Raw genomic sequence first — 25,639 nt, forward strand, 5'->3', positions numbered from 1 at the left:
TTAGTGTAAGACAAAAAACTATCATTTAACAGATTTTCCCATGACACTCATACTTGCTCTGTAAGTAATTCTATTATTTACTACATCAGCCCAACCTATTCATTCTTAAAAACATAACAGTTAAGATATAGAATGGGTTTCGTATCTAACCAGCTTTGCAAGCTAAAGGAAACAGAATTGAAAGTAGTGGGATGGAGGTGGTGGAGAAATGACGTTCAGAAGTGTTGGAAGTTACAGCACTGAATGCTATATTAGTTTAATTAAAATTCAGTCTAAATATACAATTCTCTTTTTACAAACTGCATTTTACTGGCTAAATATTACTTCAGAGGTTCAATTCCGCAAGTATAATTCATTGAAAGTACAGGAAGTTTTGTTGTGGCATATCTAGTCAGGAATAAGTAAATCTCAATCATATACTGCATTTCCATGGAGTATTTAAATCAATTTAAATACGCTTACTGTACTGAATATGATCCCCTTGATCCCTTATTTCATGTAATTTCCGGTATTTATTGAAAATGATTTGAATACAGAAGATGAAGTTTCGAAAGCAGTTATGTTGGTTAATAACAAGTCATCGATATTGACTTTATTTCTGTGACCTTCAAACCAGCTGTACCTGCATCAGCATGAGGTTTGGCCTTTTTACTTAGAGTTGGTGCTGATATCATGCCAGCAATCAACAGCAGAAATACATTTTATCAGATTTGCCAGCAAATAGGGATTGCTGTCCCACCATTTGTGGATGCTCGAATCAAATGCTAACCTAGTGCATGCACACAAAAAAAGAAAAAAAATAGAGCCAAGAATTTTGCTGTGTTCATTCTTATTAATCCCTATTTGCTATGTTGGCATGGCCTATAAGTGTTTTCTAAATGAGGGCGCATGAAAATTTAATATTCTGGTTGTTAACATAGAATGGTAATAATGACTTTTAGGAAAATACAAAATGTGTGTTATAATTTGACTTTTCAACATACAAAACTCGCTCATGGTAAAATAGATTACAGATAAATGACGATCATTCATGCCCTTAGTGCAATGAAATTGTTTTGAATACGATACACATTTTCATGCAACTCAATCCGTATTGATTACGATCTCATTCCATTTTTTAGATGTATCAATCTTGAGAATCAGATCATTTTGAATCCCCATTTTGTTGAAGGTTTTCAATATGGTAACCGTATTCATATTGATTTGAATACTCCATGAAAATGTAGTAATAGAAGACCTGTTAATAAGTGTCTTGAGAACAAATTTCTTAAAAAATACTTCATTTAATTTAATATGCAATGCATTTCCTTATCTAATCACTGTATTATACATTCATAAATATTACATATGCAATTACGTAAGACCGATAATTAGTATTTATACTTGTTTTTATATTTGCTTAATTTACAAATACAATATGTATTTTCAGATCTCAACTCATTTACATGAGCGTAACAGTTTCAGATATTCATGAACCAAGACGACTGAAAACACCAGTTTTCATAATGATGGAACCTGATCTTTTTTGAATCCTGGTAATACCTATGCTGCTGCTCACATTGCTTGGTTTTGTACTACTAGTAATGGATTCTCGTGGCAAGAATGTTTTTTTTGTTACTCCACCAAATGTGACACTTTTCACTGGTGGACTAGCAGAACTCAATTCCACTTCTCGGTTGAATGATCCCACTCTTTCTCCAGTCTTTTTCAGTATAACTATCTATAAATCAAAACACATGATTGTAAGTGCAAAAATATATAATCCATTGGATAACAACAATAATTCTAAAATACGCAGTTTCAGGAGTACATTAACTAAGAAGCGAAAAACCATCTGTCACTAAAGTGGACAGATAATCATATTAAACCACTATGTTACAACTTATCTCAATTAGTAAGTAATGACTGGAAAAGGTGTATATGTTAGATACAGCATGCATCTCTAATACAGTATTAATATGAAAGAACACTATGGGCCATATTCATAGACATTCTTAGCACGGGCTTTCGTGGATGATCAGTGAACTAACGTTTTTTGTATTCATAAATCAGCGTTAGCGATATGATATGAAATGAATCCTGTTTAGCACACTCGTAGCGCGGGCTAGCAAAATGTCTATGAATAGCACCCTATATGTCTTTACTGTCTCGTCACTATATTTCAGCACTATTTTTTCATTACTCCAATGGCAGGTATTTGATTCTCATGAGTCGAGCACATATGACATGTACCAAAGCTGCAGATTGTTTTGCATGCAGTTCACCATGTAGAGGTAGATCTACAATGCACCAGGATGATGACAGATTATTATTCATTCATAGTGTTCTTTCACTGTAAAACCAGCATTCTCCAGTCTTTTCTATTTTCTGCCTTCCTCTTTGTCTTCTCATATGGGATTATCATCATCATCATGTGGTGATAATAGTGAACAAATAGCAGGGAAAGCAGTAATATCACACAAAAACCTTCCCCCAAACACAGTCTAGGCTTACTATTTTTTAATACGAATCTGTCATCACAAAACAATGATTCGGCTGAAATTTAATTTATCACAGATACACATTTCTAACATTTTTTTTTTTTTATTTTCCATATTAACAATTTTGTCCCACTACATTTAAGTCAATGAAAAACATCAAATTACAAGAATATGTTTTGTTAGTAAACATTAAAAGAGAATAAACATGTTGATAATGTATATGATATCCAGGAAAAATTAAATCATTAAGTACATATTTTAGCAGTCTTCATGAATGATATCTGGATAATCCTTTTTTTTTTTGTAGTGGGTTATTTTATGACGCTGTATCAACATATCAAGTTATTTAGCATCTGAATAAAATGAAAGTTATAATGCCAGTGAAATGAGTCTGGGGTTCAGCACCGAGTTACCCAGCATTTGCTGTTAATGGGTTGAAAGAAAATCTCGGAAAAAACCTCAACCAGGTAACTTGCCCTGACCAGGATTCTAACTCGGGCCAGCTGGCTTCGCAGTTAGACATGGTAACCATTACTCGACAGGTGTGGATCTGGATAATCTAGTGGAAGTAAAAGTCCCATCAGTGGCACAAACAGTCCATTAGGGGCCAAGGCCAACTAGCTGGTTGCTGACATCAAGAAGTAAATGTAGATGAAGATAAATAAGATATGAGATCCCATTGGAAAGAACTGCACAATATCTGACTTATAACATTTTATAAACAACTTATGAATATAATACTAACAATATCAATGAAAATGCACCAAAGAGATTTCAATTATTAAAGTTCTTTCAAATGGAAAACTCAATAAAGAACTCTCAACACAACATAATTATAGAATGTAAGTGAAATTTTTCTCACAACAGCTCCATACTACTTCAGAAAATTAGAAACAATACAGAATGAAGAATGATGATCAGATAACAGTCTTGCCAGATCATAATGTACTGATGCCGTAACATTTAAACAACAAATAAATCACTAATACAAGAATGCGAAGAAAATGCACTTATTTAGTATGAAAAACTTACTAGGCTGCTTAACACCAAATACTAAAAATTTTATAAATTAAACTGCTCCTACAATGAAGATAATAATGAGCAGGATTTGTCGAAAATGTTTATATATATATATATATATATATATATATATATATATATATATATATAGAGAGAGAGAGAGAGAGAGAGAGAGAGAGAGACCAGAATGTACCAGATACGCCAAAAAAAAAATAAATAAAAATCTACTGGAATATTTCATCCAATAGTGGGCACACAACTTTGCATCATTCACCCAAGCATTCCTATGTATGACCCACATGTCTCAGCTGTAATTCGTTTTATTGCCATAGGCATTGCTCTTGATGCACCATAGGAGGAAAACTACATAGCATCGTAAAATAATAATAATAATAATAATAATAATAATAATTATCATCATATAGATTAAAGCCTTAGGTCTGTTCCATTCTCAGGAAGTTGTATTACAGCTGCTGAAGAATGATACAGTGGAAGACTGGATACAAAAGAAATGAATAAATTAAATTAAATTAAAGCTAGATTATAAGGTATATGTGAAAAGATAAAAATATCAACAACCATACATTAATCACAGCCAAAGAATGCATTGGACTCTAATCCAAAACGAAAGACAGAAATAGAAAGACCACTGAAAAGATGGAGAGGCCAATTCAATTAGCCCTGAAATCAGAACAGGTTAATAGATCTAAGCCTTGTAGATGATAATGATGCACTTACGTACTATATAGAGTGGTCCAAAAATCTCGATCCATTTCCATTAAATCGGCAATATTTTAATTTTATTTCAGTTTAATCAAGAAGTATGCTTGCTATTGAAGAGCGGATAACAGTTATTTCCACGCGATTGCGATTATTAAGCTATGAAGAAGTGCGTCAGGATTGTAAACGAAAATTTTACAAACCAGCACCTATTATAGCCAATATTTGGATGTTAGTGAACAAATTCAAAAGAATAGTAAGTTTTTTTTTATGAAAAGCATTCTGGCAGACCACAGATCTCTGCAAATGATGTTCCACTTCTTCAGCATGCATCTGAACGCAGTCCAGGTGCGTAAACTTGCTGCCTCAGTAATGAACTGGATATTCCCAGGACAACAGTCTGGAGAGTTCTGTGGTTTACACTCGAGAAATGTGCATACAATCTGCAAGTGTTACATCATTTAGAACAGGAAGATTATGCTGCCCGTCAGGCTATGTGCCATGATCTACATGAGGCTGTTTCTAATGAGAATCTAATGAACCATATCCAGTGACGAGGCTACATTTCATACTTGTGGTCATGTGAGTAGGCATAACTGTGGAATATGGACCGACAAGCAACCTAATGCTACTTATGAATGGCAAAAGGATACATCCAGAATTACTGGTCCATACATCATGTTTCAAGAATCCACATTCATTGGAGTCACATACTTGAACATGCTTCAACAATTCCTAGAACCACAGCTTACTCAAGATGGTGTTTTACACTCTGTTGTCTTCCAGCAAGATGATGCTCCAACCCACTTCGCTATGGGTGTGTGTGTGACTATTGGAATGAAACCTTTCCGGATCACTGGATCGGCAGAGCTGCACCAAGATTGTGGGCACCACGTTCACCAGACCTAACACTCAATTTTTTTGCTTGGGGTTTCATAAAGTACAAGACAAAGATTCGTGACCTTCCTCATTTACGGCAACGTATTTATGAAGCAGTAGCAGCTATTACACCATGCAAGCTTCATAATGCTTTTAGAGTGATAGTGCAATGCTCAGAGCAGTGCTCTGAAATGAAAAGGGGGCAGATTGAACTGTACTGAATATTATACATAGACTTCTGACAAATAACATATGGTATGTAACAATTATTAATGCTGGACCATGTTTTCAACAAAATGGATCGAGACTTTTGGACCACCCAGTATTTAATTATGCATCCTTCCCATTTTATATTGTATATCATAAATAATTTACAAAATTGTTGCGAACCAGAAACTGAAATTGACTTCAGTACATACCTTCTTCCTCTTAATGGCAGGTACTGTCGATGACGGACTTGATTCTGTATCAGAACTTCCAAGTCTCGCTTTGACACTAAGTTTTCTTGCGTTAGTAGGATTTGCTATAAGCAGAAATCAAGTCAGTAAAATAAAGGCATTATCTAGTGAAATTCATAAGCTTGTACTTGTTATTTGGGAAAAGGAAAATGTACCAGAACAATGGAAGGAGTCCATAATCTTACCTATCTTTAAAAAGGGGGACAAGACTAACTGTAGTAACTTTCTAGGAATAACACTTTTACTGATGTCATACAAAATTTTGTTCAATATTCTTATCAGAAGATTAACTCCATACACAAATGAAATTATTTGGGATCATTAATGTGGTTTTAGGAGTAATAATTCGACTATTCACAAGATTTTTTGTATTGCACAGATATTGGAGAAAAAATGGGAATATAAGGACACAGTACATCAGTTATTTATAGATTTTAAAAAGGCATATGACTCGGTTAAGAGAGAAGTTTTATACAATATTCTTATTGAATTTGGTATTCCCAAGAAACTTGTTCGATTAATTAAAATGTCTCTCAATGAAACATACAGCAGAGTCCATATAATGTAGGCCAGTTTCTGTCTGACACTTTTCCAATTCCAAGGAGATACACTATCAACTTTACTTTTTAACTTTTCTCTAGAATATGCCATTAGGAAAGTGCAGGAAAACTCAGAGTGTTTTGAATTAAATGGGTTAGATCAGCTGCTTGTTTATGCAGATGATGTGAATATGTTAGGAGAAAACCCACAAACTATTAGGGAAAAGACGGAAATTGAAGCAAGTAAAGAGATAGGTTTGGAAGTAAATCCCAAAAAGACAAAAGTATATGATTAAAATTGTAAATGAGCTTGCACTTGCACTAATAAACAAGATCAATTATAGACACATTTAATAAACAAAACAAATGAAAGCTCGTAACATAATTTGTAAATGTTTTTACTCATATATTTTATCTTGTATTTTAACCTTAACTACTCATTCTTGTTTTATTGTTTTATTTTATGGATATTTGATATTTGATGTTCACTATGCTTACATGCATTGTTATAAATGAGGTTAATATATTGGTTAATTATAAAAAATGTATCTGATGATATCGCATGTGCGATGAAAATGTTCATACATATGTAACATAAAGGAATCACTCCTTAAATATTATATGATAAGTAATTGACTGAAAAGTAATGAACTTATTCAATTGAAGAATGGAGAAAGTTAGACAATGCAGAACAGCACACACTGTATTCTTCACCTAACATAATTAGGATCATTAAATTCAGACGTTTGAGATGGGCAGGGCATGTAGCACATATGGGTGAACCCAAAAATGCATACAGAGTGAAGAAAAAGATCTTTGAGGAGGCTGAGACGTAGATGGAAAATAATATTAAAATGGATTTGAGAGAGTTGGGGTAATGACTGGATTAATCTTGCTCAGGATAGGAACTGATGGTGGGCTTATGTGAGGGCGACAATGAACTTCCAGGTTCTCTAAATCCATTTGTAAGTACATCTCTTAGGGCCGGTATTATAAACGCCATTTAAACCTTACGTTCAGTTTAAACTGAAGTTTCTCGTTCTGCTTCGTATTATAAACCTTAACTACCAGTTAATCTTGAGTTAACTTGATCGGCAATTTTCTGCCGTTAAACTACAGTTCAAGGCAGCGGTTCCCGCAATATACATGGATATTGCAGATGTTTTCCAAGAACTTATGAGTAACTATATGTGAGTGATTAATATTACACGGCGGCCAAGAATTTTTCGAAATATAGTGTACCACTTTGAAATATAGATAAATGAACATAAGTTTTAAAACAGATTGAGGCTTTCGAAACAGACAGTCCTAGCCTTCAGAATTAGGCTTATAGTCCTAACCTTTTTTCGAAAAATTGAAACTTGGATACAACATCAACAGAAAAACAAGAAAGTGCAAAAATATGTGTTTTAGGGTTTGAATTTAAAGATTATTTGAAAAGATAAATGACTGCTTTTTTTATTTTTGAAAATATTCTGTTGAATCTCTCATCAGTTACTAGTTACACTGCGCTATTTTTCCTCTTGTAGCAGGCATACTGAAAATGATGGAAGATTTCGGAGGTGTCCATAAATCTACTATAAACCTATTGCGCATTGTACTGTGTGTGACAGACAGTCTCCTGGTAAAATTTACTATGGGACCTGATTTATAAACATACTAATAATATTACCTAATTTTACTAGACTCGTAAAAATGATTTTATTGTTTGACTGAATTCTGTTTCATAAATATTCTGGCAACACATAAAATACGCACACTAATATTATTATTTCATTACTCAGTTGATTCTGTATGGAGTTACGTCGCGGATGGTCATGCAAGGTTTAGTTTGATTGCATGTGTTTGGGAGTATAATGTTGGTAGCCAGCGTTAAGAAACTATTTGAGGTTAAGTCTGACAAGCATACTGAAATACGCGGTATTGGTCCTTTTTAGGTCTTTTTTATGATACTCTCTCTGATATCGAAGAACAAAGATATTTCTTAATGAAGATTCTCCATAAGCGTCGGCTATTTTAAATCAATAATATAATTGAACAGTTGTAATCGTCTTTTTTTCTTTCCTAGCAGTAATACCAATTGTATTCCACTATAGTTTAACTTAACCGAGACTCTGTAATACGGGTCATTGAGTTAAACTCATGGGTAGGTTTAACTTAGGTTTAACATAATCTTTAGATTAACCATATTTATAAAACTGGGCCTTAGAACTGAAAACTGCAGTTTTCAAATGTGAATTTACAAAATCAACAATATCTGGTTACCCAATTCCCAACTAATCAACCGCTCAGTATCATGACCTTACCTAAAATTCCTGCAGTTGTCTTATTTGTTCTGACAATCTTCTTAACGACTTTCACATTATTTGCAGATTTAAGTAAACCCAGACTGTCAGAGACTGATGCTCCAAGTCGCTCCTGTACTTGAACTGCTTTTGATACCACACGTCCATCCTCTGTTATAAGCTGTCGAGCAGATTCAAGATCAGCCTGCATTGTGGGTACTTTAACTGTAACAAGAAATTGTATAAGAAGGTGAGGGTCTTGATTATTAGCTTTCAATTTTGTCAGTGACCTAATATGCTATCCTCATATACTGTATTTGCATCAATATCCTTACATTAATAAAATGTGTTACGAAGATAACACTACTTTCTCATACATTTTATGTGATTCACAACAATTCAGTTCATTTGTCATGTTGCAAATGATACTCTTTATAGCACACTGTGTTGGAAAAGTCGCAGTGTACTGCCCAGACATGGAATAGTTATTCACATCACCTAAGAATGTTGGTACCAATGTTGTTGTTGTTTTCTAATGCCAGGCATTTGACAATAAAGTCATTTGACCTCTTGCACTCCAATATTTTTCAAAGATATTATCATGGCCAGCCACTGAAGCACAGATTTTGAGGTGTTCCGAATCCATTTCTTGGTTTGAGTTGCACAATGGGCAGTTAGGGGACTGATATATTCCAATTCTATGCAGGTGTTTGGCCAAACAATCATGGCCTGTTGCCAATGTTGGTACCAATATTGTATCATAGTTATGGGAAGGAGGAATGCTAGGTAACCCATGGCGAATCCTCGGTCTCATCTTGTCAAAATATCATCCTGCTATCAACAATTCCATCAATGCTAGAATCACCGACTTGATAGGCTACAGAATCGTAGGTTTTTCGAGGTCTATAAAAGTCACATGAGGTGCTCAGTGCACAAATGGTCCAACCCACAAAATGTATTTCTACTTTATCTCTTTGTAACAGTCTGCAAAATGCGATACACAAACGAAACTTGTGCTGAAATCTCATGGAAAAACTGAGTATGATGACTAGGCCGATTTACACTTTGAAGAAAACAATATGAGGAGTTCTTTAAAGCAGTAAACTCAATAGGCCTATTAAAATTTTGTGGGCTGGGCAATTTGTGGGTTGAGCACATCATATGAACTTCTTTTTGACATTTTGCTATAATAAATAAATCAAAGAATAAACTATCAAAATTTCACATTTTTGTATTATTATTATTATATGACTTATTGGAATACACATAAAAATGAATTAAAAATTCAAATTTCTTTACCTCTTGCTAAATTTTCTCAGTAATCGAATTACAAATATATTGTCGAGTCATGATTTGCTTACTGTAAATCTACTTGATCTAATATTTCAAGCTTCATTAATTCTTCTAATCTGATCTTAATTATTGTACTTAAAATTCTGCTAGTAGTTGCCATGACACAAATTCCTCTGTAATTTGTTGGGTCCCCTTTATAATACAAGACAATTAACAATCAGAAGGAATTGGATCTCATTCTATTACCTGGTTAAATAGTGTAGTTAATATTCTTATAATACTTGGTCCTCCATATTTAATTAGTTCTATTGTTATTCCTCCTGGTCCTGCAGCTTTTCCATTTTTTGCCTTTTTAAAACATTCAGTACCTCATCTTTTGTAATAGTATCCATACAGTTATTCTTCCCAGTATTAAAATAGAATCTAAATATTCTTTTCTGGTTCCTGTTAGAACCACTTTAAAATTATTCATTTGTACAAAATTAAAATATCTTCATATGTTTGTATCACATAGTTTTCTTAAGAGTTCTCCAGACTTGAGCTGATCTTACACAGCCTACAGTATGCTCAATTTCTCCACATATTTTATCCCACATTTCCTTCTTTTGTTTCCTGACCTGTACTTTGTTTTGTCTTTTCAATATGACATATCCTTGGTAATCATAATCTTTTTTTGAGCTTAGGTATTTTTCATATACATTTTTATTTTTTCTTATTATTTCAGGAGTTTTGGTATTCATCCAATTATTTTTATGCTGTCTGCCATTTTCTGTACTAAGTGCTTCCATTGCAGCATCATGGATACATTTTATTCATTGTTCATAAATACTAATGGAAACCCAATCTTTTCGAAATATCATTTTTCTGTAAGGCACTCGGCAAAAAGGTTTCTAATGCTTTCGTCCTGTAACAAATGTATGTTGTATCGAGGTTTTTCTAGTTTCTAAATTCCATTCCTTTCTTATATCATGCCTATTTAAAGGGCATACCATCTTTGAAGTTAACATGTAAGGATCAGATCCACATTCTGGTCCATGTTTTACTTTGACATCTCGAACAATTATCTTCCTCTCTTTTCTAACAATTACATAGTCAATAATTGAGTGAAGACTTTTGGTATGTTGTTCCCAAGCATATTTGCGTATGTCTCGATATTTAAACATTGAATTCATAATAACAAGATCATTCTTGTATTATTATTTTGGTATTTTTCACTTTACTTTTGCTTACTTATATTTGATTAATTAAATTAAACAATTAAAACATTATTTTAGTGTAGGCTTAAGCGTGTAACATTACTTTTTCATTATTTAATGTAAATTCCACTCCCGGCCACAAGCTTTTGCTTCATCAGGAGTGCCAACCAAAAGTGTACTATTATTATCTTTCAAATAAAATTATTATTATTATTATTATTATTATTATTATTGTTATTATAATATTCACTTTACACTTCTCTTTTAAACATTGTCTATTATCATTCTCGGTATTCTCTCATATGGACAAACAACATCGTCTGTTCCTCTCCCAACTCTACTATTCAAATCTCCCCCTAATTATTACCATATTTACCCGTGTAATGGACAACCCCGCATAATAGACACACTCCAATTATTCGCGTTAAAATAAATAAAAAAAAATCCCACATAATAGATGCATCTCATTTCAAACAAAGATTGTTTTAATAATATCGAAAGTCGTAAGATTGGATGCACTGCTTATGTTTAAATTCAAGTTTTTAAACAACAATGCATGGTACCACTGCAATTGTGATTGGTTTTTTTTATACGCACAAAATATAGGTACTCTCAAATTAACAACGCAGTATTCTTAGGACATCTGCAGTAATCAGTTGTGTTGATAAAATTGTGTTTCGACAATAGATAAGAACCGACCGAAATATTCAAGTTATATAGCAAGTTTTAAGCTGAAAGTTATCAAATTCGCGGAAGAATACGGTAAAACAACCGCTGGTCGAGAAATTATCGTCTCAGAGTGTAATGTGCATAAGTGGCGAAAACAAAAAGAATCACTATTAGAAACCCCCTAACAAATCAAGAAATCATTTCTTGGTCCAAAGTGTGGTAAGTATCCAGAAATTGAAAGTAAACTAGTGGAATACATAATGGAGTTAAGAAACAATGGAATCGGAGTGTCACATGAAATGATGTATTACAAAGCACGTGACTCGCAGCTAGTATGGGCATTGGTGAATTTAAAGCAAGTAGAGTTTGGGCCTTCATTTCATGAGAAGGAAAGGCTTTCTCTTAGGACCATAAATTCGTAATAAAGATGAGAAAGGATAAGAATTATTTTTCACAAATACAGAATGCGGACCAGACACCGATCTTTTTTGATATGCCGACCAACACAACAATCACTAAAAAGGGAGAAAGTAGTGTGATAATACGCACAACCAGTTATGAGAAAATCCGTTGCACAGTGATGCCAACAGTAACAGCGGATGGAAGGAAATTACCACCGTTTGTCATTTTCAAAAGAAAAACTATGCCAAAAATTAAATTACCTCAGAGTTCACGTGAAGAGATGGATGGATGGATGCAGATCTAATGAAACAATTGTCTTTAGAGACAATTAATATTAGGTACCCTCCACAAAATTGGCTTCATTTATACACCGATGGATCCTTGATCTCCAGGGAACAAGGTGCCGGTGCAGGTGTTACGTGCTGTCTCTTCTCACTTTATAGATCTCTTGGATATGGAACAAGTTTTGATGGAGAAATCACTGCAATAAGTGAAAGTCTCAGGAATCTTCCCTGCCACATCAATAAATTTAAAAATGCCGTTATATTGTCAGACTCCAAAGCAGCTATTCTATCAATAGTCTCTAGACACACACCTTCATCTCAAATAGCAGAAATAAATAAAACCCTCTCTCAACTAATAACACTCAATAAAAGAATTGTATTCCAATGGATATCATCCCATTGTGGAATCCTGGGAAACGAGAATGCGGATGCTTTAGCAAAGGGCAGCACTGCTACTTACAGACCTGTTACTAAATCTACGTATTCCTCTGTGAAAAGATTTGTTAAATCTACATACTTAGACTTCAACAAACAAAATTTGATAACACAATCTCAAGGGAAAAAATGGAACTCTCTGCATCATAATCCACAATTGATTCCCGATTTACCACGCAAATCGTCTGTAGCTGCATTTAGATTGGCAACAGGCCATGACTGGTGGCCGGGTAGCTCAGTTGGTAGAGCAGCTGGCTACGGACTGGAAGGTCCGGGGTTCGATCCCAGGTGGTGACAGGATTTTTTCTCGTTGCCAAACTTTCAGAACGGCCCCAAGGTTCACTCAGCCTTCTATAAAATTGAGTACCGGGTCTTTCCCGGGGGTAAAAGGCGGTCAGAGCGTGGTGCCGACCACACCACCTCATTCTAGTGCCGAGGTCATGGAAAGCATGGGGCTCTACCTCTATGCCCCCCAAGTGCCTTCATGGCATGTTACGGGGATACCTTTACCTTTTACAGGCCATGACTGTTTGGCCAAGCATTTGCATAGTTTTCTAACTGTCCATTGTACAACTCAAATCAAGAAATGGATTCAGAATATCTCAAAATCTGTGCGTCAGTGGCTAACCATGACAATATCTTTGAAAAATATTGGAGTGCAAGAGGTCAAATGACTTTACTGTCAAATGCCTGGCATTAGAAAACAAAAACAAATTGTATATAATTTGTGTGGTGTATCTTGAATGATAGCAACCATTAGATTGGAAGTGAATGGTACATTACTCTGATATCTACATTCTGGCTATAACACATACATCATTTGTATTAGATCAGGTATGTGATCAATGTTTGTCATTTGTAGTATAGGAACACCTATTCTTACTTAATTCTAATGTTCACTGACATCACCCAACCTCAAAATGTACCATACTGTAATCCATTCAGTTCAGACTGTATCTTCAAATCAGTTTGCAAACAGATGTCACATACAGTACAATGGGGCAAGGAGTGAAGAAAAGAAGAGTTTCAAGTGTGGAAGATAAAGTTCATGTTATAAAACAAACTGAGAGTGGTAAAATGAAACCTGATGAGTTTCGTAAATTTGGTTTGGTTAAGGAAGAACTGAGAATGATTTACAGATGCAGTATTTTACAAAACAAAAGCAGAAAAAAAAAAAAAAACAGACTGCAACCTACATTCTTAATTGTGAGGAGTATATTATGTAATTTAATCACTTTACATTATACTAGTTTACTTAGTATTTCACTAAGTACTACAATCCAATACAGTATTTTTATTTTTCAAAATAATAAACAAGAATGGTGTGAAGTATTTAAAACAAGCTGTAGTACTATTGTCCTATAGAAACTTACAAATTAAATTACAGTAGTGTACAAAATATGTAATATTGTTAAGAGTCCTGTAAAAGTGGGTTTGTTTATAGTCACTCATAATGTGTAGCGAGTCGTAAAGCAAGTATTCAGTGTAATAATATTTTCAAGGAAAGTTAATTTTAAAATTTCAAGGTTTCGGTGTTATTGCCCATTTAGCAGTGTCATTTTAAAATTATATAGGTATATGCAAGTTTTACAAACCTGGCTTAAGATATTAAACATGATAACAGTGGTATGCAGCATTTTTAGCATCATTTTTTCAGTTTCTACAATTTGTATAGATTTTAATACAGTAAGATTTCAATCCTAGTGGGTTATGCGACATATGAATAATTGCAATATGGAGTAGTCAATATTTGTTTTATTAAATTTTGTTCAAAATTCATATTGTATGTTTAGTAGGCAATAGAAAATTAATTTGAAATATTTAACTCTGCTTTTATGTAAGTAATTTAGTTTTTAATCAAATTTGGCCTATATTATCATTATTATATCAATACTCAAAGGAGCAGTATTCTACTGTCGGCTTACTCGAACTTCACGTCACTTGCATTTTTTGTAATATTACATTTATTGCAGGAAATATTTTGATTAGATACAAACTTTTTATAGGTAAGTTCATACTGAATGCTTGAAAATGCGCAATTATGCCAGCAAGAATTTATAAAATAAACTTATTTCTTGAAGATTAAATATAATTTATATTTCGTGTTGGAAACCACAGAGCTTAGAATCTATGGAGAAAACTACAATCTGTATTCTGACTGTGTGCCACATTGTACATTGATCCCAAGTTCTTTCATCTTTGGCCATGCCATTCCTCAGTATGCATTTTGTTTTCAAGTGAAAAGAAAAGCTGCTTCATTAACAAAATGTGCCATTGAGGAAATAAAGACGGAAATTATGAAAATATCACTTAAAAGTACATTACTGAAATATTTTGTGAATAAAACAAGAAGTATTGCTGGGATTGGTTTCAAAACTTTTTCTTCCCGTTATTTCACAATCCAAAAGTGCGTTCTTTGAAGTTACAGAAAGGAGTATAAGGAATTAAACTTATTAGCAAAATGAGAACAAAAAGTTCGTTTTGACTGATCTTAAAGCTATGCCAAATTGGAATATCGCAGTTAGTACTATCAGCAGCACATAATGTTAACAGTTCGTCTTTATCTGACTGGTATTCAATACATCCAGAATGTAGCTGAATAATGTTGAATTTTCACCACCTAATTCTTTTGCTTCTAAAATTTTAACACCACTGGTATAAATAAAATAATCAATAATTGTAGCTTAAAGTCAAAATATTCTATTATCAGGCAGCACATCTCACTTGACGATATGTCAGAGGAAGAGCAATTGTTGCATATATCTCAAGTCCGATTAGTCAGTGATTAATGCAATGGACAGGGAATGGAATGGGCACCACCTATATTTGTAATCTCATTTCTTACATTGCAGACTTAATGGTCGTGCATACCTCCAGTTTTTCCAACATGAACTACATGACCTTTTGGATGGGAAAAGCAGGTGCTATGGTACATGAACTTTCGAGAATTCTTATGCACATATTTCCACAACAGGTGTGTCAGTCATGACTCACAAAAAAAAAACCTTGGCCTCCCAGCTCCTCCATCTTCAATCTTCTGGATTTTTTTTGTTTACAGATATTTGAAATGTTTTGTGTATTCCAGCCCTGTTGATGTTAAACTCTGGGAATGCACTGTCAATGGCTGTCAACACAGTATAGACACACCAGGGATATTCGAACATGTACAATAATTGTCTATGAGGAACTGTGCTGATGCCCGTCTTATCATGAATAGTGATCACACTGCATACGTTATAATGCTCTCTTCCTCCAGTGCATATCGAATGTTATGTTATCCCACAGTACTTGTACTGATGAGACATAATAAAACCCCATATATTTTGTAAAAGACTGTTTTCAGGACCTATGTTTATTAGGACTTTTTGCCTCGTTTGCTGTTCTCCATTCAGCCCTGCAGTTTGTATCTATAATACTGTGAAACACGTATGTATATGTATGTATTATATACGTTCGCATGTGTTTTTTTTTATGGAGTGATGTAAGTTCCATTAGATTATTATGAAATCATCTTCTTGATTCTGATTCTCTTCATTGAATTAGTACTCTGACATAGCATTTAGTAGCTATTTCACACTCCTTATCAAGAAGCTCCAGAAAATACTTCGACTTTTTCTAAATACTTCAAAAATTGTTTGCAATAATTTCTTTTTGCCCCATGGTAGATAAGAATAAAAAGATTTTCTTTTTGGTGGTAGTGTGATTTCACCTTATCTGCTACACTGTGTTTCTTGGCAAGATGTTATGATATGAAGCATGCATGTAACACTCATTGTAATCTAACTGTATTATGCTTTCTTTCCCCGTGTTTTTAAGCCCTCTTACAAAGTTCACACAAAGATGTGACTACAATAATTTCATTTTCAGTTCCATAAATTCGTCTGCTCATGTTGAACATTCATTATAATGTAAATAAATTAACTTTCCTCTGAAATCTTTCATATAATAATTCATCAGTGGGCAAAACAGGTACTGTATTCTGTAGATTATAGCTGAAAAGATATGATAATCTCAAGATATGGTCGAAAATAACTTAACATTGAGTTGGGATAGAAACCAACCAAATATACGGACATTTCAATGTCAAAAATATATCCATTAAACTTTGATAATATAATAATGTCCTGTTTTCTAAGATCAGTCACTTTGCATCGAAATAAATAGCATGTGATGACAGCTCTAATAAAATAATAAGACTAGTGGATGAATTTTTTTTATTATTATTCAATGCCACCAGGTTGTCTTTTCGACATTTCTGGTCTTCTCACCTGGCAATGGCTTAGTTGTAACTCACTTCTGAGGTTGGGGCGCCTGGAAGGCGGAGTTACATTACCCCGATGATGTGATAGGATGATTATGATAATGTGGTGCCAGGAGAGGTCTTAAATCTAAACTTAACCTAATTCCAGACCATGGACGAACACAGGAATAATCCCTTTTAAGGAAAAATTCCTGTGCTCTAACTGGGAATCGAACCCAGGACCTCATGAACTATAGCCAGAAGCTCTGACCACTAGACCATGAGGCTGGTCAGGGATGAAAATGTTAAACCCCAAATTTTTATCCATTAGTCACACATTTTGAAGTTAATGAAGCGAAAAAAATCATATCTGATCATAAAGGTTTGGATATTTCAACTCTTTCAGGTGATATACAAAGATAGATCTGACTTACAATAACCTTACCTTTTTGAATTTGGATTTTTTTCACAATTTTCTTCTTTGCATCTTGTTTGAGAACACCTGCATAAGGCAATGAGATTGGGACATCATCTTCTAAATATGTTTCGTCTTCTAACTTGTCCTGACTAGAAGTTGAAGATACCTGGGGTTTCTCACCCAAGCGTGAGAACACTGAAGACTGCTGCAATGAAATGTCTTAACAATTAGTATTCTTATTTGTTCAATATGCATTTTTTTACTCACGAGAAAATATTTCTGATACTCATTTAGCAAGGGGTTTGGTGAATTCGATATATGCTTTTTAACCTACCACAACAATACGGTAAGACTTATAACAAAATTCTCACCTTCTCTGATGTAGAGATTGCGGGTTTCACAATGTTTAGTCCCAATCCTGTAATTGTTATGCTTGGTCCTTCATTTTCTGTAGTACTTGTAACTGAACCATCTCCAAGTCTGTCAAATACGGTTTTCTTCTTCTGATTTACTGTAAAAGCATACATTTATGAGAAATCATTTTGAAACTCTATGCAATTATCCTGCTGTTTTAATATATTGAGAAGGAAAAAAATCATTCAGCATACCAATTGAAAACAGAAGGTGTGAAATATTTTGACCTCTATATTTGAAATTTTTACCCACATTCATTTACAGTAGAACTCCCTTTTAACGATCCCTGAGAGATTACTTTTTTTTTCTCCTTCAAATGGGTTTATATGTTGTTGTTTTCTAATGCCAGGCATTTGACAAAGTCATTTGACCTCTTGCACTCCAATATTTTTCAAAGATATTATCATGGTCAGCCACTGAAGCACAGATTATATAAAATGGGAAGGAAAGGCTAAAATAACTAGTACTGTACTACATACGTTTTTAGAGTTCTTGAGGGATTTTTTTTTTTTTTCATTCAAAGGGGGTTTATATAAAATGGAAAGGAAAGGCTAAAATAACTAATACTATACTACATACGTTTTTAGAAAACATATAAGCTCAGTGAATACTCATCCAACATTACTGTGCTGTTGTCAAACTCCTAGTGGGAGAGAGAGAGAGAGGAAGACAAAGAGAATTCGTTACGTGTCAAATAACTTATACAATTAATGCATATCCATATCGCACTCCTGTCATACACCAATCACCCTATACAAGCTCTGTCTATTCCTGCCTCATATGTCTTCTAAAAGCGTATGAAATATAACATGTGTGTTATGTACTGTACCAACATTATGATTATTTAATTAAGCCTACAATTATTATTTGCAATACATCTCATTATAAATTTTTCAACTCTTCAAATAGTGAGGCATGAATGTTTTTTTGTTTGGTTGAACCCAAATCATACTGAACCTTTTTTTTATTTTAGTAGGTTATTTTAAGACGCTTTATCAACATCTTAGGCTATTTAGAATCTGATTGAGATGAACGTGATAATGCTGGTGAAATGAGTCCGAGGTCCAGCACCGAAAGTTACCCAGCATTTGCTCATTTTGGGTTACCTCAACTAGATAACTTGCCCCAACCAAGAATAGAACCCGAGCCACCTGGTTTCTTGGCCAGACGTGCTAACCGTTACTCCACATGTGCGGACACCATACTAAAACTCAGCATTGAAAATTTCTTTCTTCTTTTCATTATTCTCCATAATAAAGTAGATGACAAACTGTGTCTTCTGCCATATGCAATAGTGTTATTTGAGAATAACTTATTATTTTCACTTTCAGTCTGATAGTTAATTTCTTCCATTTAGTTGTCATTATAATGATGCATAAACTAACAAAAAACTTGGAAACAGGATCCACACAACTCGCGAGAACAAAGCAAGCAAAGCAACCACTCTGTGAAAGCAATGCAAAGCAAGACCATAAAGTACTATAAAGAATAATACTGCCATGTGGCACCACATTACTATCAATTGAGATGCACTATTGAATATGCTGGTATCATTCATTATTGAAAATCGATTCGATATTTCGGACTTCATTATCAGAAAATTCACTTGAAAAGTATTTCTTAAAAGCAGGATTTTCCTTAAACCAGTTTTCTTAAAAGTGGGAATTAATTACATTATTCTTATGGTAATTTGGCTGGGACTTAACAGATTATTCCTTAAAAACGAGAATGTTAAAACAGGGTTTTACTGTATTTGAAAGGATTATGCAACTCTGTATTAGAAAGAAAATGTCTTTGGTTAGTTCCAGTGCCTTATAAAAAACTTATACCAATATTCAACAACAGCACTAAAAACTAAGCATATAAGGCCAAAGTGAACGAGTAATGAGCAAGAAGACAGAGGAAAATTGAAGTGATATGGTACAAATAACATTCCTTCTTTAACCTCTGCATTCCTAACAACAAATGACCTTAGCAAATCCGAGCAGAATAAAATTGCACTCTGAGTTGTATCTACTGTCTCTGCTAACTGCTTTCAGTACTACTGGCAATCTTTCAGTGGTTTGTTTAAGTATAATTTATATCTAAGACTACCGGTTCTTAAATATGTTATAAGCAAAATAATCATCTTACATTGAGAAATGTAATCAGAGCTCATATGAATCTGAAGAAGACTAACATCCAAGAAGAATCGACGCCACTGCCCTACAGTTTATTAACTTCATTATAATATAAATGCACTTTTGCACTCTAATTATATACACACATTATATTCCTGGCATTAAGTTCTTGGCATTGGAAACCTTCACTGATTCAATATGAAAAACTTATCAGATTACTAGGAAACAATTGACATTCATACAGCCCTCTCTGTAGATTGAAAACTCAAAAAAGTTTCATATTCATTGTTCAAGAATTAAAACAGAAAATCAATATCCCGAATTTAAAAGAAAACTTACAAATTAAATATAGAATATAACCTAAATTTAACAGAAGAAATACTGAAATCAGAAGCAAACACTGAAATACTGAAACAATTGTCTTTAGAGACAATTAATATTAGGTACCCTCCACAAAACTGCCTTCATTTATACACCGACGGATCCTTGATCTCCAGAGAACAAGGTGCTGGTGCAGGTGTTACGAGCTGTCTCTTCTCACTTTATAGATCTCTTGGATATGGAACAACAAGTTTTGATGGTGAAATCATTGCAGTAAGTGAATGTCTCAGGACTCTTCTATGCCACATCAATAAATTTAGGAATGCAGTTATACTGTCAGACTCCAAAGCAGCTATTCTATCAATCGTCTCTAAACACACACCTTCATCTCAAACAGCAGAAATAACTAAAATGCTCTCTCAATTAATATCATTCAATAAAAGAATTGTATTCCAATGGATACCATCCCATTGTGGAATCCTGGGAAACGAGAATGCGGATGCTTTAGCAAAGAAGGGCAGCACTGCTACTTACAGACCTGTTACTAAATCTACGTATTACTCTGTGAAGAGATTTATTAAATCTACATACTTAGACTTCAACAAACAAAATTTGATAACACAATCCCAAGGGAAAAAATGGAACTCTCTGCATCAAAATCCACAGTTAATTCCCGATTTACCACGAAAATCGTCTGTAGCTGCATTTAGAATGGCAACTGGCCATGATTGTTTGGCTAAACACCTGCATAGAATTGGAATATATCAGTCCCCTAACTGCCCATTGTGCAACTCAAACCAAGAAATGGATTCGGAACACCTCAAAATCTGTGCTTCATTGGCTGGTCATGATAATATCTTTGAAAAATATTGGAGTGCAAGAGGTCAAACGACTTTATTGTCAAACGCCTGGCATTAGAAAACAACAACAACAACATTATATATACTTACACAGGCCTTGCTTAGCTAAGATCCTCTGAGTCCGTGGTGTTGAGCCAGATGGCATTGTAATCTTGTAGCGACCTTCATGTTCTGGAAGTACTCGGCGCACTTTCTTAGATGGAGGTGTTACCACAGTATCCTCGGATTTTGTTTTCAAAATCTGCTTTTTTGGCTTCAAAACTGCTGCATTTGTAACAGCAGGTTTTTGCTTTTCTGCTGGAACTGCTGTAACAAGTCAATACAACAAATTTTCAAGATAAGGAACATGTGACGATACTTTCAGCTAACCCCAAGGATCCAGAATACATAACAAACACAATATGAAAGTTTACAATAAACAATTAAAAGCTATCTCAACATTAGCGAAGCATACTACAGCAATCAATTTACATTCTACATATCTAACAGTTGATGATATCTTAATGCAAATACATTCGGAGATATATTATTATTATTATTATTATTATTATTAAGTAGGCTATATTTTTCAATGAAGAAACGTCTGGATTTCGGATAGTTAAATTTAAATTTAAAATGTCTTACGTGTTCATGGAACTAACTTACTGTACCTTAGAAATTTAAAATACATATTCGTCTTAAACATACAGCTTTGCTATAGCACAACTGAGAATATTCATTGGTTTTTATCTGATATAAAACTCTAAACTTACCATTTTGTGTAGTTGATTCATCATCTTCATTATCATCATCAACTGAAGAAGGGTTTGATTTTTTTATATAATGATCCAGCATTCGGGTTGCAGCTAAAACATTAAATACATATGCATTAGAAATGATTAATATGACTGAATAATTATGTATAAGCACAGGAAAAGCCTCCATTTTCCCGCAACAGAGATCCAGGGAATTACTTTCTCATTAGAGGGTAAAGAGCCGTGAGAATATATCAATCATAAGAAAACGTTAAAAGTTAAATTAAAATATATGTACTTATATATTTGATTATGTGTCCTGGACCTCTACTGCAGGAAGATGACCTGGTTGATGGCTTACTACAGTACATAATTACCCATGATTGATCTAGTCTAGCTAGAAAAAAAGGCAGTAAATAACTTTTATTTAAGGTCATACAATTAATTCTCTTCTAATATAAATGAAGCACAACTTACGAGTTGACTTAGGTGAAGGTACACTACTTGAGGTTGCAAGAATTTTGTCCCTTGCAGTCTGAAAATAATGAAACTATTATAACACTGTCATTGAGAATAATATTTTCATTAAAATTATCATTATATAATATAATCCTACATAAGTTAAAATAAATTGAACACATTTTTTTCATCCTAATCTAAAATGTTCATTCTCACAAGTGGACTATAGAGTAAATTCGAAAATAAAAAAATAAAAATCTGAACCTGAATGAAGAAAGTCCTAGAAAAAATAAACAGCAAATGCCACAACAAATGAAAATTGAACAATGATTATTCTCGTTCACTTTGTACTTAAAAGATACAATTTTGTCTTATGAGTGCCGCAATGGGTGATACCATTTCAGAGACAGCGACAACAGTGCAGGTCATTCTGCACCAAAATAAAGTTTTCCAACACTTTACTTATATGGAAATAAATTTAAGAAAAATGTGTAGTATCCTTTAAAAATATCGAACTATTACTTCTGGGGAAAGAAAATAAAAAGATTCAATATAAACCAAATAGTCATAGTGCTAGTGTTACGAAACCCCAAAATAAGCATGTATGGGCGAATACAGAAATGTATATAGTGTCAGTTGGGAGGCCGGAGGGGAAAAGACCTTTGGGGAGGCTGAGACGTAGTTGGAAGGATAATATTAAATGGATCTGAGGGAGGTGGAATATGATGGTAGGGACTAGATTAATTTTGCTCAGGATAGGGACTGATGGCAGGCTTATGTGAGGGCAGCAATGAACTTACGGGTTCCTTAAAAATCCATAAATAAGTAGGTAAGTCATAGTGCTATGTTACTATACATCCAGTACCCTACTGTCAGAGAAAGAGAGAGCACCTTTCATCCTATGGTAGATATAAAATAGGTCTATACTTCCAGCTTCTAAATACTAATGTTTTATTTACAGATGCTTTCAACTGCAAAGGATGGTTATGAACTGGTGAAGAGAAAGCGTAGAAGTAATTATATGAAGAAGACAACACATATGAAACGAAGTACAAAATAATTTCATCAACTTAAGCAATCTTGGGTTTTTTATCAAAGCATTCGAAAACAATAACTAGCATGTATGTATTTGCCTTCTGTAGTGGTATCCAGTGAGGGAAGTGAGACGGTATGCACCAGTATGGAATACTGCCACTGCTTTCTATGGCCAAAAACGTACCGTTAGTAAAAAATGACATACTGTCGCTGAAAAAATGTGATCCGTAAAAATTTGTTTACACATTTCTTCATAGCAAAGAGTAATATCTGTTTGTTTCGTAAATCTAAACCACACCCTCAACATGTATTTAGACATGTTTATTTGATAAGTCAACCCCTAGAATGCTTACAACGGTAGTATTTCAAGTATACAAGGCTATATGGTCTGTACCTTTTGGTGGTCACTGTTGCCAATTTAGTGACTGTCATTTTTGTTGTTGCACTATTTATTAATAATTACGTAAGGCACTTTGAAGCTTTAACATTATTTTAAATAATGTCTCAGTGGACACTGCAAAATAATCTAATAAATAAGTTAACTGAAGAAACTTGAAATTATTTTATTAAGAAATTTAATGTGTTGCGTAAGCTTCAAAGTTTCGCGTTACTGATTGCACGAAACAATTTATTATATACATTATGTATGTGTATGTTGTAAGGGAGAAGGTATGTCTTTTTTTAAATAGAGGTATGCCAGGGGAAAATCTTGGGGTAGCATATCGCCTCTGGTTTTTTCCCCACTTCCCCCACTGGTGGTACCTATAAAAGTTCATAATGAACAGACATATGACTTCTAATATCTTTATCGTACTTAAATATATGTAAATTAATTTTATATTACCATGCCACATTCATAGAACGAAATGTGAAATATATAGTAGACCTAATTACAAGTTAGCTTCCTTGACACTACAGTTCATTACACGGTCACTTCAAAAAATGAGACATAGCCTATAGGGTGGTAAATTACCTGTTCATGAACTTGTTTTGCATGTCGTAAAATGCTAATCACATCTCCCATGAGAGTTATGCCCATATCTTTCAAATATTCTTTATTGAGGTCCAGCAACATGTCCATACGTATACGGTTATTGGAGAACGTCAACGCGTATGTTGCAGCTATTCCTGGTGGTATTCCAGCATCTGTGAAAAATTTTATCCATGCACCTGAAAAACAACATTCCAGTTTAAAATTTTCTGGCACATTATAACATTTAATTTCTACTTACGTAGGTCAAAGAAAGGCATCTGAGATTACTATCACATTTCAATCAGAAAATGTATACAGAAGATCGTCAAACACAAATGCATTTACAATAGGTTAAAAGTTTACACTTAATATTTATTACTAGATATAGAAACAATTTAATATTTCTAACTAATACTACACCTATATTAAAATAAACATACTTGTGTTACCACTCGCCGCCGCCATGTTTATTCTCAAGTTACAAACACGCAATGACCAATGAGAGAAGGTATTCAAGCTTGGTTAATCAATCAAATTTGCCAGGTTGCCAGGCCTGACCAATACCATTTTCTTTATGTTCCAAATAATTTGCAAAGTATCACATTTGTAGATAATTAATTGAGGTATTGTAAATAATATCTTAATGTAAAAATTGAAACATGTACTAAGAGTTTTATATTAACTTTAAATCGTTTCAACGTCAAAATGAAACGATGTGGTCACGTGGGTTCCCCATTTTAGCCACCGCAAGCACTGCTGCCGGGTAGGGAACTGTTGAAGCTAACCCTGTAGGAGGGTTTGTACGGTGCGTGAGGAGGTGTGACGCCCTGCCTCGATTTTCTGCCGTGGAAGGGACCTTTCGATCACTGAGAATCATTAAATTGAATTAACGATGACCGATCACGCCATGAATAATATAGATCAGTATGGGGACGGTTACATGGAACCAGAAGAAGAATGGGAACGAGAAGGACTACTCGATCCAGCATGGGAGAAACAACAGAAGAAGGTATGTAATGAAGGCTCCAAAAGGGGTGTAACACCTAGTGATTCTCAAAGGAAATCGTCCTTAAAGTTTGTTACGCTCTTGGCACTGTCTGCTTGAATGGAATATACATTTGTTATGGTGTATGATGTCCTAATGTAGGGTATCAAGAATTATACCTGGGAAGTCTGTAAAGTTGTAGGGTGTTGTAATCGAGAAATCAAGATTAATTTTAAGAATCGTGTAACTTAAACTATTACTGCAATTTTTCAGTATTAAGCGTTGGTCTGTGGAATACATTCATAATGCGCCGCCGTTAGAATCAGTTCGTTCAGCTGATATCCAAATTTCAAATCAAAAGTTGCTTAAATATTTCTGAATAAAGTGTTGTGAGAAGTACAGTATTTAAATTCTGTACGT

General features: G+C 34.0%; 1 protein-coding gene across 2 annotated transcripts; it reads right to left on the bottom strand.

Moving 5' to 3' along the window:
- Window positions 1-222: 222 nt before the first annotated feature.
- On the bottom strand, window positions 223-25,273 carry LOC138711986 (uncharacterized protein C19orf47 homolog). Of its 2 annotated transcripts, none has more exons than XM_069843309.1 (10): window positions 24,675-25,273; window positions 24,235-24,431; window positions 22,245-22,302; window positions 21,786-21,878; window positions 21,124-21,339; window positions 17,690-17,829; window positions 17,346-17,520; window positions 8,403-8,606; window positions 5,519-5,622; window positions 223-1,720 (listed from the first exon to the last, which is right to left on the bottom strand). In XM_069843309.1, exons 1-10 carry the CDS (start codon window positions 24,697-24,699, stop codon window positions 1,469-1,471), a joined length of 1,464 nt encoding a protein of 487 aa, XP_069699410.1. In that variant the 5' UTR covers window positions 24,700-25,273; the 3' UTR covers window positions 223-1,468. The 2 variants fall into 2 exon arrangements, with proteins under 2 accessions (XP_069699410.1, XP_069699409.1); XM_069843308.1 differs by having other exon boundaries at window positions 17,346-17,523.
- Between the last annotated feature and the right edge of the window lie 366 nt (window positions 25,274-25,639).

Source organism: Periplaneta americana, chromosome 13, assembly GCF_040183065.1.
Source record: "Periplaneta americana isolate PAMFEO1 chromosome 13, P.americana_PAMFEO1_priV1, whole genome shotgun sequence".
NCBI classification, from domain to species: Eukaryota; Metazoa; Arthropoda; class Insecta; order Blattodea; family Blattidae; genus Periplaneta; species Periplaneta americana.

Bases quoted from the DNA above. Each gene is read 5' to 3' on its own strand.
- LOC138711986 (XM_069843308.1), bottom strand. From the start codon at position 24,699: ATGGCGGCGGCGAGTGGTAACACAA. The intron at 21,879-22,244 runs GTAAGTTGTGCT...TTAATGTTTTAG, and splicing joins ACCTTCACCTAAGTCAACTC to CTGCAACCCGAATGCTGGAT. The intron at 17,524-17,689 runs GTGAGAATTTTG...ATTTCATTGCAG, and splicing joins CAATCTCTACATCAGAGAAG to CAGTCTTCAGTGTTCTCACG.